Source organism: Malus domestica, chromosome 17, assembly GCF_042453785.1.
Source record: "Malus domestica chromosome 17, GDT2T_hap1".
NCBI lineage: Eukaryota > Viridiplantae > Streptophyta > Magnoliopsida > Rosales > Rosaceae > Malus > Malus domestica.
This window is the reverse complement of record NC_091677.1, coordinates 28,163,579-28,178,855: the sequence shown is the minus strand read 5'-3', so window position 1 is coordinate 28,178,855 and position 15,277 is coordinate 28,163,579. Positions and strand designations below refer to the sequence as shown.

At 36.4% G+C, this 15,277-nt stretch overlaps 2 protein-coding genes across 3 annotated transcripts; both read left to right on the top strand.

Moving 5' to 3' along the window:
- The first annotated feature begins 540 nt into the window (after nt 1-540).
- On the top strand, nt 541-5,725 carry LOC103417327 (protein trichome birefringence-like 43). The gene is made up of 5 exons (XM_029096725.2): nt 541-829; nt 2,064-2,235; nt 4,662-4,843; nt 4,958-5,116; nt 5,274-5,725. Exons 1-5 carry the CDS (start codon nt 567-569, stop codon nt 5,572-5,574), a joined length of 1,077 nt encoding a protein of 358 aa, XP_028952558.2. The 5' UTR covers nt 541-566; the 3' UTR covers nt 5,575-5,725.
- A 4,849-nt stretch (nt 5,726-10,574) lies between these two features.
- LOC103405529 (protein trichome birefringence-like 43) lies at nt 10,575-14,297 on the top strand. 2 transcript variants are annotated; one of them, XM_029097673.2, is made up of 5 exons: nt 10,575-10,899; nt 11,081-11,252; nt 13,100-13,275; nt 13,386-13,544; nt 13,861-14,297. In XM_029097673.2, the coding sequence occupies exons 1-5, from the start codon at nt 10,646-10,648 to the stop codon at nt 14,195-14,197; spliced, it is 1,098 nt and encodes a 365-aa protein (XP_028953506.2). In that variant the 5' UTR covers nt 10,575-10,645; the 3' UTR covers nt 14,198-14,297. The 2 variants fall into 2 exon arrangements, with proteins under 2 accessions (XP_028953506.2, XP_028953508.2); XM_029097675.2 differs by lacking the exons at nt 10,575-10,899; nt 11,081-11,252 and adding an exon at nt 12,083-12,540.
- Nucleotides 14,298-15,277: the final 980 nt, after the last annotated feature.

Genomic DNA, 15,277 nt, shown 5'->3' with positions numbered 1-15,277 from the left:
TATTCTTTGAATTTGAAATCTCGACTGTGGTGGTCATTTTTCCCCCCAAATCAATTCAAATAAGCTTGAATTTACCTGATTAGGATTTGATTACTCTGCATATTATTCTATGCAAATGATATCGTCTAATATTGGAGTACGATCATGGTGATTACAAATTTTGGGTTTGTTTTATTAGATTAGGTCCCATCCAATTTTCAAGGCATCTCATTGTAGTGCATTCGGAATTTTTCAGAAATTTTTGGAATTTGGATATAGAAAATTTGTACAAAAATTTTGTTTTATTAGGTTAAGTTCCATCCAATCATCTATTTTGTCCTCTTGGTTGTGAAAACGGAACAATGGAACTGTGGTGAAGGTTATTTTAGGAATTATGGTGGATGGAAAAATAGGATTTCAAAATTTTAAACTTTTATAGTGGGTGAGATTATAACGTGGGTGGGGAAATAAGATAATAGGGTGGGTCTATCAACACTCTATTATTATTACGTCATAATTCTATGATATATGCATATATATGCCTTGTAAGTTGGACGACCAGCCTTCTAATATCCCTCTGTGTTTTCATGGCTTCTTTTGCAATTGGAGCTGCAGTATCACTGCTTGTATTTTCTCTTCTGCAACACCAAGTGCATGGAGGACTTGTAGGGAGCGTTATCAAAGGCTGCGATCTTTCTCACGGAAACTGGGTTTTTGATGATTCATATCCTCTTTATGCCGCGCCGACCTGCCCTTTCATTGAGACGGTATTTGATTGCGTAGGGAATGGCCGCCCTGACAAAAACTACCTCAAGTATAGATGGCAACCCTTTGCCTGCGGCTTACCAAGGTACGTTACGATTGCCCATATCATACATGCATATACATACGCAAATAATCTAACCAGACATCCTACATGTAGTATTGTGAGAGTTATTTGGATCACACATTCAAATAACAATTCATCCTCCGAGTCCGAGAAGGATAATGCTACGGAAACTAAAATTTTAAATTAAATTTTGTAAACTATATGATGCGGTTGTTGATAATTCGATTAGGGTAATGTTAGGAATATTGTAGACAAAATGATGTGTTACCAATGAGAATGAGCAAGTTTATCAATACTTAAGTAATAATTCAATCATCAACTTCTATGTTATTTAGTGTACAAAATGTTGCCTACAAATTTAGTCTCCCTAACATTACCCATTAGATTATTACTTAAATGTTGATTACAAATTTGATAGAGGAGGCAGAGGAGTGGGAGAGAAGAAAGCGCAAGGCGTCACATAGGATGGGAGAAGGGGAAATCACAGTAAAAAAAATTCTCATTAAAACAACAATATAAATGAAAGTTCTTCAACCCTTCCTTACATGTCAAAGTATCTAATTATTTTATTTTAGTAATTTTTAACTTTATGGTTAACCGGAACACGGGATGGTACACCACGTGTCATTATACAAATAGTGTGATATATGAATGTTAAAAAGTTAATAACTTAAAAAATAAAAGTTCCCACCACTTATATAAAAACATGTAATGTATCACTCGTGTTCCGATTATAATGAAAAATTTTCGTTGTAGGGTATTTAGGGTTGATTTTTGCAACATTACAACACGTATTTGAGATTGGTTGGTAGCATTTCACATTCTAAAGGACATGCACTTTGTTTCCTTTCATACTTTCGTATAAATTGTAAAGAACCTCTCTATTTGCCGTTCTTTCAACGCTAAGTTGCATATATAAATATGAGGGCCGTGGCCAGATGGAGATGGTAAGTGAAACTCTATGTCTCGTATAATTGAGAAATATACTTTGCAACAACAATATCAAACAGCCGTTGATCAAACATTTTTCTTAATTTGAACACGAAAGTAACACATTTTGAGATGGGACTTCTTTGGCCATTTTCTTGATAAGAGATTCCAAATTTCCAAATTGGACAAATGGCACAATCTGGATTTATGATGAGAGAACATTTGCACAAACCACGCAATTTACTTATCTTTGTAACACTACTATCTACTTAACACGTTATGTAACTTTGATATTGACCCGTGTGTTTAAATTTTGATGATGCAGATTCGATGGAAGTACTTTCTTGTCGACGCATAGAGGGAGAAACATATTGTTTGTCGGGGACTCGTTGAGTTTGAACCAATGGCAGTCACTTACTTGTATGCTTTATACGGCTGTTCCAGGAACCAAATACACATTGGTCACGAAAGGAGGGCTCTCTACATTCACATTCCTGGTGAGCTTCTCAACTTATACAAATAGATTAGATGCACAAAAGATGATATACATATATATATATATATATAGAGAGAGAGAGAGAGAGAGAGAGAGAGAGAGAGAGGAAACTTTTAATGAGCTTCTCAACTTATACAAATAGATTAGATGCACAAAAGATGATATATATATATATATATAGAGAGAGAGAGAGAGAGAGAGAGAGAGAGAGAGAGAGAGAGAGAGAGAGAGAGAGAGAGAGAGAGAGAGAGAGAGAGAGAGAGAGAGAGAGAGAGAGAGAGAGAGAGAGAGAGAGAGAGAGAGAGAGAGAGAGAGAGAGAGGGGAAACTTTTAAGGGAAGGGATCCCTATATTTTTATAAAAATGAGGATTAGTTGTGGAATCCACACCACATCAATCTTTAACAATCTAAACTGTTTATTTTTCAAGTTACACCTCATAGATCATTCTTGTAAAATATTAGCCAAATCAGAAAAGTTTAAGACATCTATTTAAGTTCAAAGAAATTAACGAATACTTTGTTATATAAGTGTTTGGACCCAAATTTACACCATCGGTCCAAGTAATCGAGGCCGTTGAGTGAACATAGCTGTTTGGACCAGATTTTACTTCATCGGCTCGAGTAATCAAGGCCGTTGAATGGGCTGAGTTCTAGACCATTGGATGACAAATTGGTTGAGATAATTTTCAATATTATTAAAGGATAATATTATGATTTTAATCATAATGATTATCTCTTAATAGTATTAAATTATCTAGACTTACCATTATCTGGAACACAACTGGATGATAAAGCCGTAGCATATGATAATGCCGAATAAAATAAATATTGCAATTGATGAGCAATTAACGTGGCATTGCATGGTTGCACCTGTACAAATGAGTGGAAGAGGTAGTCTTTTGTTTAGATTAAGCTACCAAGGAAGGGAAAAGCACAACATGGGATAAAGTGCTCAGACTTTGGTAAGGCATGCACTTGGACGTGAATATGGGTTTAAACATTGCATGGTTATTTAGGATGCTATGGGAAGAGTTCCGTGTGCTTGTAAATTGGTTTGATCGCATGGTTATCATAAGTGGAAGACAATCATCAAAGTGTGGCTTTGCTCCCTTGGAAAATTATTCCTAGGAATATTATTTATTTCGATTGGTAGTTCAAGTCACGGCAACAACTTCACAGCGTACGCCACGACCGCAAGTTTTCTATAAATACAAGGCATTCTGCAACAGAAAAGAGCCCCACAAAAATCAATACAAAATTGCCCTGCGCAAACTCTCACAACTTGAGATCTTTTTCTTTTCCTTTTTCGCTGACACATCTTCCGTTGGCATCAACAGCACTGTGGAAGCAACCGGTGATATCTTAAGTCGGCATAGATAGCTCTGTCACCGTAGAGTCGGTCGGTCTCGCAGTATCTTCCGTTGGCATCAACAGCACTGCGGCGAGAACGGTCGATTGCCTATCCAAGTCTCGGTCGAGAAGGGTTTTCGAATCCTTGTTGGTCGAGGTCATCTCATTAGCCTTCTCGGCGAGGTGAGGTGTTACAGTTATTACATTCGGCACATTGTAAGCCGAATTCGGTTCGTGAACTTTGTAAGAAATAGCAGCCTTGTCTTCAGGCTCGAGAACCCAAGAGGCCGAGACGCGTTCCTTTCTCGGCCGCAATCGCAAGACGCAGAAGTCAGTAGCGCGACCCAACGCAGCATCATCAAATTTACTCCTCGGCCGAGCCTCGGCCGACGAGTTGGCACGCCCCGCAATCACCGAAGGACGTAGTTAGCTTAGAATATATTCGGCCTGCGCGCCACGTAGGCTTGGTAGATTTTAGGGTCAACAATAAGAAACAATGAAATTTTATCTTGATAATTAAATAGGCAAATAGTTTCATATTGAATTAAATTTTTGCAAGGATGATCTATGAATCAAGACTTAAAAAAATAGACGGTTCAGATCGTTGAAGTTTGATGTGAAGTGGGCCCCACACCTAATCTTGATATTTTGAAAAAAATGGGGATCCCTATGCATAAAGGCCTCTGTGTGTGTGTACATATAATATACTTATGTTTCTTATTATTAGTCCTATAATGGAGGACTTAAACTAGGTACGTCAAGGTAGTAGTATTTCAAACAATAACGCATTGCATGTTTTAAATTTTTTTCATATAATAACATATTATTGGTTTGAAATACTGTCATAATGTCGCACTCATATAAACAAGTAGATGATGTATTGTTTGGTTCAGTTCCCAAATGGACTTGTTTGCTGCACTTTTGTCCTAGGCCAATGATTGAAAGAATGCATTAGATATACAAGCTTTGTGTTCCAAACTATTTTGTTATTTCGAATGAAGTTGCCATTTTATTAGTTTTACATGACAGATTTGGTTGGATTACTTACATGATGAATGGCAATTGAACAACTTGCAGGAATACAATCTGAAGGTGTCCTTCTCCCGCAATGCCTTCATTGTCGACATTGTAGGCACACCTGATGGCCTTGTCCTCAAACTCGACTCAATCTCACCCGAAAACGAGCAGCTGTGGCTGCAAAACGATGTATTGATCTTCGACTCGTGGCACTGGTGGCTTCACGTTGGAAGAAAGCAACCGTAAGACGCCTATTGATTAGAATTCCACCCAATCTTTGAGCTTTTAGTTGCCTCTATCTTTTGAATTTGCGTGTTGTGCAAGTAATTGAATGTTTGCTTTCAAATGTGTTGCAGATGGGATTTGATTCAAGTGGGGAATCAAACTTACAAGGACATGGATCGCTTGGTTGCATATGAGAAGGCATTGACCACTTGGGCTGGATGGGTTGACTCCAAAGTAGACCCCAACAAAACCAAGGTCTTCTTCCAAGGCGTTTCTCCAGATCATAGCAAGTAAGTAGTCTCAACCATCTGTGCAAGTACTTGTCCGAACGCGGGCGCAAGCACGACCCACCCCATAACCCGAATCACAACGCATTTCGTAGAATTAGAAATATTGATTCTAGTTTCTGATAGTTTCTAATCAAACTCAAATTTTTGTTTGCATCAGTGCAACAGAGTGGGGCGATCCTCCAGCAATTAACTGCAATGCACAAACAGAACCACTGCCAGGTCCAGACTTTCCAGGAAAACCACATCCAGCAGAGCAAGTACTAGAGAAAGCGTTAAGTACCGCGTCAAAGCCGGTCCATTTGCTGAATATTACAGCTCTTTCGCAACTGCGAAAGGATGCGCACCCGTCGGTCTATGGCCTCGGCGGGCACAAGGGCATGGACTGCAGCCACTGGTGTTTAGCTGGAGTTCCTGATACTTGGAATGTGCTTCTTCATGCAGCTCTTACTCCAAATTAGGCATTCAAAAGGGTGGGCATTACTTGAAAATTTTGAGTTTTAATGACAGGATAAAATAAAAGGTAAAATAAATAGTACAAGAATTGACTTTTTAATGTAAAAATGTGGTTTTTCGTTAAAGTAAATAGTATCAAGAATTTTTTTGTTAAAACTCTCTACTTTTAACCTAAACTACAGTAAAGGGAGGGGTCAAAGTTTGAACTTGAGAAACAATGAGTCAAAAGAAAAGCACAAACTACTAGGGCAATTCATCAGATATTGAAAAAGTAAAGCTATATTTAATCACATAGAAAATTTAAGAAATAATCATCCAACTAAATACTAAAATAATGCATACACATGAACAATAACAATGCTAAATGCATTTAAATATTGTTATAAAAACCGAAAAATGCAGTCAAATAATTATGAATAATACTCGTCGATCTATCTATACCATCATCACATCAGTTGCTTAATCTTTTTAATTCGGAAAATAAGACAACAGATGGCAAGCCTACCACCCGTCCCTCGTCTGCTCGTCGAGTGCGTCCCTGGCCCTTGCTCGTCTCTAGTAACCGGTCGAGTTTCTTCGCCCCTCTCCCATTTTTTGATTAGGGCGAGTCACTCAAGTCCCTCTTTTACGAAAATCCTAAGGGAGTTTATGCGTTTTTCGGAAACTAAAGTAAGTCGCTCGTCAAGCTAAAAACAGAGGAGTTCCCTCACTACGAAAGGTGCCCCGTGGATGGACGAGTTCCTAAACTAAGTCAAGTTTCTCACAGTTAAACAGATTTATCAACTTAAAAGTCTTCTCTCTCCACAAGTATTCGACTCCATCTTTATAGAAGTCGGGCACAAACTTCCAAGCCCACGGAACCATGAGTCGTCCAAACGGACAAATCAAATTAGATTGGAGGCCTTGTAACAATGAGCAAAACCGTAACCATAAGCCTCGAGAACTGGGTACCCGGCAATATATTTCCCCAGACCCAGACCCATTGATTCACACAAACTCACACAAGCTCAGGTACGGGAGTAATTTTTAGCGTGTCCGAAAATCATTTGGTGTTATTATTTAGGCAAATTCAGATTAAATACCAAATTAAATATAGGTTTTCAAGCAAAAAATAACAATCCCAACTTAAGTAAAACTATCAACATGCCAACTTAGTTTCCATAGTTGTACCAATTAATGCAACCTATCTCCCAATCATTTTCATCCACCCAATCAAATAAAAATCCAAACCTTTAGATTCCACCAGCAAACGACACCCGCGCAATGCTGTAGGATTAAAAGCCATACAAACTTTTTGTATATAGTACTACTTTCATAGAAAAGATAATAAATTGATGTGTACGTACATCCTATTTGCATACAAAAGATTTGGTAGTTAGTCCTATTGATAACCTCAGGAGATATGCAAATAGTCAGCCTAACACAAACTATAAGGAAGCCGCCTTGCAATGTATGATTTGGGTAGATCTAAACAATTGAACTCACACATAAAAATAGTAAAAACCTTTTCAATGAAAAATATAAGGAAACCAAGAAAAGGGTTTCACTAAGAACCACTTGATTCCCAGCAAACCAAATTCAATCCTAATTTCCTTAACGAATCGTCTCCTCTAATCCCATCTAACTATTCATCAACATAATTTTGTATCCTATATGCCATGAAATGCTAAACTTACGATTCATAAACCTGCAATTCCAAAATCGAAATACAAACATGAATCAGAAAACCACCAAACATAAATCCAAATCTCAAGAAGTTTGAATATTATAAATAAATAAAGAAAAAATGATCAAAAGACAACCAACAACAAACATTCGTTCCTTTAAAAATACCCAAATTAATTTCAAACGAAATCTGGTGGGGGTTGCTTCAAATGAAATATCCACAACCCAAATTAATTCAAACGAAATATGCACAGACCAAGCTAAATTAATTAATTCAAATAATTATTTGCATCCTCTGCCCAACCCAAATTAAGAGATCAAAACCAAGATAATCCTTTTCTTTTGAATATCTGAGTCTCCCTCGGAGTCAGCGAATTGAGGTGGGCGAGGTGGGTGACGTCAACGGTGAGAAGAAACAGCGTCGTGGTTCAGCGAAGGAGGAGAGAGAGGACTTATAGAGAGAGAAGCCAGAATCTTTTAGAGAGAGAATGATAGAAGCAGAAAGGATCGAGCGAGAGGGAAGAGAGAGGGAGAAGGAAGAAAAAAATATTGAGGGACAAAATCAAAATTTGACTAAATATGTGAGGGCAAAATCGGACGAATACTATGCTTACGAACAATATTTCAGTTGTTTTTCAGTTTTCATTTATATTAAATTTAGGAAGCTAGATTATAATCCCTAAATAAGATTTATTTTTCATTAAAGTTGGTGTAAGATTAAATACTGATTTTGGTCATTTGACTTTATATATCACCTAAAATCTAGCTAATGATTATTAACTTTTGTTTTGTTTTATTTTTAGTATTATAAATAAAAGATTTTTACTTAATGTGTATTCAATAAAGGTAAAAAATTGCCTAAGTGGTAACAATACATATATGTTTATATGCATGTATAGAAATACATAATTTGTGTACCTATGCATATGTACATAAATATATATTTATGTACCGATATATATATATATATATATATATACCTATATATACATTTGTGTACCCATATATATGAACTTATGTATATATGTGTACCTATATATACATTTCTACACCTATACATATGAACCTATGTATATATGTGTACTTATATATATGCGCGCGCGCGCGCGCGCACACACACATATATATATATATATATATTCATGTACCTTTATTATGTATATTGTTTATTGTGTTTGCATATTAGTTTATTTGTTTGGTTTTGTGATTGTCTGTATAAATTTTTAGGCCAAATTTTTTTCGTAATCCCCGTGGTGACATGTTACTTTTGATGTGACCCTCGTGGTGAAAAAACTTTTAATTAAATCATTGTGGTGGGCCTTGTTATCAATTGAGGTCCAAATCCAAATTTTCGTTAGTATTCCGTTAAATAAACTCCCGTGACTATTACATGAAGGGTCAAATTCATCATTTCAATCCAAATTACATCTTAGTCAATGCACATCTAGTATAATTTAGGGTTTAACTGAAATTAGATTTTATAGAAAAAAAAAAAAAAAGCTTGAACGTGAAGACTGAAACTAAACCTGTAAAACCACGTCAATGGCTAGGAGAAGAGGTGAAGGTGAAGTTGTGCCTAATTTCTTAGGTATGATTTAATTTCGTTTGGAAATCCTAATACTCTAATATACTATTGTTATTTTTTTCAATGCCAACACATCTTTGATCATGAGTTAGAGTCTTAGTCTTACTTGAATTTTCATTCTTGTATCAATTTGTACCAATTTGAATGCATAAATGCCTTTCAGTTTTGTCTTTAATTGGTAATGTGGTTTTATGCAGGCCCTAGTCGGCCAGTACACAACCTTTCAATTTTTTTCGTAATCTTCTTTGAATTTTAATTCTTTAGCTTTCATATACTCTTGAAATCACTGTTTGGCGCTAGGCGGCTAGCCACCGCTCCGATTAATGCCTAGATATTTGAAAATTAAGAAAGGGCACCTAGACCTGTTGAGGTGCTCGCCTAGATCGCCTAGGCACCCGCCTAGCCCCCCCAGACCCTCATAGGCACCTGTCTAGGTTGGCACTTACTTAGATGGAAAATAGATAACTTTCATTTTGCATTTTATTGTTTTCGAAAAATTGTACGATACTTATCGAACACTTAAATAAACACACATTGTATGTTTGCTCCACATGTTTTCATTATATTCCAATACTTCATAATATATATGTTATTTTATTTTCTAGTTTATGATGAAATTATATATATTTTAAGTATAAACATACACTTACTTACACGAAATACAATAGATTTACTTAAATCCGCCTAGTCCGCCAATGCGCTAGGCCCGCCGCCCAACTAACGCCTAGTGTCTTTTAGAACCTTGCTTGAAGTTCATATGCAGAGGGCAGACCTGAAGATTGAATTTTCTGCAATGCCTTTCACCCATTGTCTTTAATTTACAATGCCTTTCACCCGTCTGAATGCATATAAATTGCATTTCACCCATTGTCTTTAACTCTTTAAGTTATTCTTGTGTATATGTGATTTTTCTGCATTATATAGGTTGAGATACATGTGCTATCAAATTGGGGTGATGGTTAGTGACGGTGGAGGAGGTCCACTAGTGGCTATGGCGGTGGCTGGGAGCCTAAGATGAAATACGGGGAACTGCTAGGTTTTTTTTTTTTTTTTTAATCGTTACAAGTTTCTTTTATTTGTAATTTTATTTTAATTCAATCATGTTTTTGTCTTTTTATTTTCCAAAATAAATAAACTTAATTTTGACCGATCCACATGTGATCACATGATTTTATTTAACGGAAGACTAACGGAACTTTAGATTTGGACCTCAATTGCTAACATGACTCACCACGGGAGTTGAATTAATAGCTTTTTCACCACAAGGGTCACATTGAAAGTGACGTGTCACCATGGGGACCACAAAAAAATTTTGGCCAAATTTTTATATAGTTTAATTCTCATTAGCAAAATATTTTAAAAAGTTTTCCTTTTTTTTTTTGAACAAACAAAAAAAAGTCTTTCATTTTAAATTGCTAAATTTGATTTGTAGAAATTAAAATTCCTATTTTTAAGGCCTAATTGATGATAAAGTTAGGAATTTTAGAAAGAAAATTTGAAAATAATAAAAGTGGACAGGGTATTTAATATGACTGATAATGAGTTTTAAAGTTAAGGACTAAAACTAGATTTATAAAAGCATCCGGCCATAATGAAAAAAATAATCTTCTTTAGGTCCTCAAGTCTAAATGCCCCTATTAAATTTCTTGGAGTACATCATCTCTCATACACAAAATCTCCGGCCAAAAATAAGAAGAAACATGTAATTTCACACGTGTATATATACATACTACATGCATTCTCACCCCTTAGCTAGTCACATAAATTGTGAGACTCTCCAACCTTCTCTCTCTCTCTCTCTCTCTCTCTCTCTCTCTCTCTCTCTCATGGATAATTTTGCCATCGGCACGTTTCTATTGGTGCTCTCTCTTCTGCACCATCATGTACACGGAAGTCGACAATACTCTAGTGAAGGATGTGATCTTTTCCAAGGAAGATGGGTTTATGATGAATCATATCCTTTCTATACTTCATCACAATGCTCCTTCATAGAGAAGCAATTCGATTGCCTACAAAATGGTCGTTCCGACAAATTCTATCTCAAATTCCGATGGCAGCCCACTCGCTGCAACTTAACAAGGTATATACATGCAAGTGGTAGATTGTCCTGATGGTTAAGACCTTCATCCTTGATTCTCGTAAATTCAGAGTTTGAACCCTCCGCCTCTTAGTATCCGTGGCTACATAACCCTTTGCTGCATGCTTTCTTCAATTTTTAGTTTCAGAAGTTATAATCACTACAATTTTTTGTTCTTTTTTAGGTTCAACGGTGAAGATTTCTTGCAAATATTTAGAGGAAAAAACATCATGTTCGTTGGGGACTCGCTGAGTTTGAACCAATGGCAATCACTCACCTGTATGCTTCATACAGCCAATCCACAGACTCAATATAAACTCTACCGGACGGGAGGACTATCCACATTCGCCTTCCCAGTGAGACCATTGTTACCTCTCTATTTTACCTTCTTTTTAATTGTTAATGCATTTCTTATATTAGTTGTCCTACTGTTGCGCTGTATTTTAACCCTAGCTAGGACTAGCTGGGGAAATAATTTTCTTCACATCAACTGGTTTTTGTCCTTTAATTCACCGTTGATTTACTGAATCAGGTGGCTATAAACAAAACATGAAAATGATAAAAAGGGAATGCGGAATCATTTTCCTTCACACTAATGCATAATTCTTTATTTTTTGGGTCTCATAAAGTTATATTAGTCTCCATGTAGTGGGTCCTCCCTAACCATAAAAAATAATAGAAAAATCTGTAATAATTCATGCATTACTCTACCAGCAATTAAGTTTGGAAATTAGGTACGCTTAATGCATGTGAACTGGAAAGAGCAACCGCAAGGCTGGAATATTAATCATAGATTTATAATTAGGGATTCCATAGTTTCAAATCTCTTCCCCAAAATATGGCCGCAGCATCAAAACTTGACAGTCGACAATAACAAGATATAAACAGATAGTGAGACCCACCTTTGATCCCTAGCTACCAGCCACGATAATACTATTTACGTTTACTAAATTTGTTAGGTAAATGATGACATAGTTCTCGGTGTCTTATTGGTTATAGATAAAATTAAAAAAAAGGCTAAAATTGAATAAATGATGACAGTTCTCATATTATTTGGTAAATAAATTTTGCAAGTGCATGATTACTCTGACTTAATATGTGTTGTCTATGTGTTTGACTTGAGTGTCATCATGTATGAGGAGGCGTATGAGGATGTAGAGTGTTGTCACACATCAAATAATTAAAAGACCTGGCATGTGATCATTGTTCTAAAACGCGGTCTAGGCGGCGGTGCTCTGTCGCGATTAATTTGAAATCGTTCACTAAATCGGCAAAGACATTAAACGGTGTAAGGCGGCCGCTTGGGTGGGCTAGGCGGGCTCGACGGACGTTGGGCGATCTGGGCGGCCTGGAAAAGAAACTTTTGTCACGAGACTCACAACCTTCTTGTCTCCCTGAGTCTCGTCGTCTGCCTCTCTGTTTGCTAGAAGAGAAGTCAAATATGGTGAGAGAGAGAGAGAGAGAGAGAGAGAGAGAGAGAGAGAGAGGTAGTGCAATTGCAGGGATGTGTGATGGTGACAGGTTGTAGAAGGTTTGCAGAGATGGGGAGAAAGGTAGATGAGATTTGTGCAATTGCAGGGATGGATGATGGCGACGGGTTGTAGAAGGTTTGCAGAGAAGGTTGCGGCGGCAAGTTGTAGAGCTGTGAGTTAGGGTTTTAACTTTTAAGCAATTTGCAACTTTTTGGTTTTTGCTTTAGCTATAGCCCCTTTAAGCAGTCGGTGAAAGATTAAAAAAAATGAATGTAGGGCCGTTTTATTTTATTGAGAGGCCCAACAATATGGGCTTACAAAATTATACAATTTTTGAACTATACATGTATCCTCATATTTAACATATATACCTATATATATTCTTTATTTATTATTTTTTTTGAAAATAACATAGTATCAATGTTCATTTATATATATTATGTCGTAAATTTGATTAATTTATAGTTGGTTTGAATTGTGAACTTGTTGTACATGTGTCATCCTATAATACTCCTCACTATTGTTATATGGCATATATGATTAATGCGTTTTAAATTTTGGACTTGTTGGATGCTCTTTTTGCATTTTATTATTCTTTTATTATCTATGGATTTGATAAAAATATAATTTTTTGTAAGTGTCAATCCACATCGATTATTAATGATCCTAGATAAAATAATTTGATGTCATCAACTAGTTCTAAACCCGTATTGTTCCACATCTGGCTGCAGGCATACAATATGAAGGTCATGTTCTCTCGGAATGCATTTCTTGTTGATACAATAAACACAACTGCTGGTCGAGTTCTTAAACTCGACTCTATCGAAAGTGGGAAACTGTGGATGAATAGTGATGTTCTGATCTTCAACTCATGGCATTGGTGGCTTCACACCGGAAGGAAGCAACCGTAAGTCCTGTTTTCCAATACCCTATGCTAGCTAACTGCTTAAATAATTAAATTTGCAAATTTAGCTTGTAAACATTTAGTTAATTAACATCGTTAAGCTAGTATTGCAGTTGGGATCTAATTCAAGAAGGGAGCCGTACATACAAAGACATGGATCGCTTAGTTGCTTACGAGAAGGCGCTCATGACATGGGCTAGATGGGTTGCTACCAATTCGGAATCAACAAAAACAAGAGTTTTTTTCCAAGGTGTTTCCCCAGATCATAATAAGTAAGACTAATTTCATGCCCTAGCACATTGTTTGTAACGTAACCGCATTATACTATAAGGTCTGACTTGTTATGTCATTAAATTATGAATGTCATCCTTGATAACACAAATTTTTATTGAATGCACAAATTCAGTCATCAGGTAAGAAATCTTGCGGCCTTCATCAGATAAGGAAACATTGTTACATTGGTTTTGGGTTTAAGATCAATTAGCTAGTGTTTTACCTTATTTTAACACAATTATTTGCTCATTTTGTTTACATTTTTTCTGCAACCTCTTGTTTTCCTTTCTCATTCTAGTTGTGATGTTTTGTCAGTGGAAGTGAATGGGGAGAGGCAACCTCAAACCAGTGTGAAGGGCAAACACAACCAATGGCGGGGAATGAGTATCTGGCAGGTTCACATCCAGCAGAGGTAGTAGTAGAAAGAGTGCTGCGTTCTATATCAAACCCGGTTCATTTGCTAAATGTCACAACCCTTTCACAACTAAGAAAAGATGGGCATCCATCTGTGTACGGTCACGGTGGTCACAGGGACATGGACTGCAGTCACTGGTGTTTAGCTGGAGTGCCTGACACTTGGAATCAACTTCTATACGCATCTCTGATACAAAGCAAGACCAGTTACGATGTGGACTCGGAAAATTATAAATAAGATGTAAGCCCCCAGGTTCAGTCAAATTGGCGATTCCATCCAATGTAACAAAGAAAAATATGGTTTACATACGGAAGCATATGACTTCAACTTATCAGCATCATCTTTGTTCATCAAGATAAAGTAACACAGTTGTGAAACATCATACAGAAGTACACCAGATACAGATAGCCAATTAGGCCAATCTAAATAGGAGTAATTAATTTCTTCTAAAAGGAAAGTGTGCATCAAAATATTGTGAATAGAACCACTCAATACTATAGTTTATTGTTATTCTACTTTACTTGTAAGTAAGAGGTCTCGTGAATGACGAGTTCAATATCAATTTATTCCCTCACTCCGTAATATACATCAAGGATTTGAGTATACTTCAATAGTCCAAACAGAGAAGATATATAGAGACCGGTGAAAAAGTCGGTAAAAAAATTAAAATGAAAAAGAGGAGCCTATAAGACATAGAAATTAGATATGAACCTCAACCAACTAATAATGTGTTCATTTAACATATGAAATACATATGAAATGATGCTTACAAAGATAAAAGTGTAAAAGCTACAAAGCGCCATGGTTAAAACCTTGTCATAAAAAACTTCCTAAAAGAAGGAAAACCCAGTCAATAAAAGAGTACCGCAAAATCCAATTACAAAATAAAGCACAATAGTTTAAACTACATATGTTTTATATCAATGATGGAAAACAATCATATACATATACACTCATGAGCGGGTTCAACCTCCACCGATTTTCTTGCCACACCAATTCTCCCCCAAGCTCTAAAAAAACACTATCCTCTACATTTGTTTTGATGCAAAATAAACTAGTAAAATGAAAAGGTTAAGTTCCATTAAACCATGCCCTCTCACTCTCGTTCAAATACAGTAAAAGCTATTTAAATACAAAAATGGACACGCTTGATGACGATCTTTATCGTAGGTATGTTTACCATTGTATGTGAGAAAATGTTAGTAAGTGTGTTTGCTTTGAGCGTCTAAATAGCACTGCTATTTTAAATAGTCCTTGTCTCAGGTAGTTGATTGCCACTGCTAGACGGACAACACATGATATTTTTTAAATTACGTC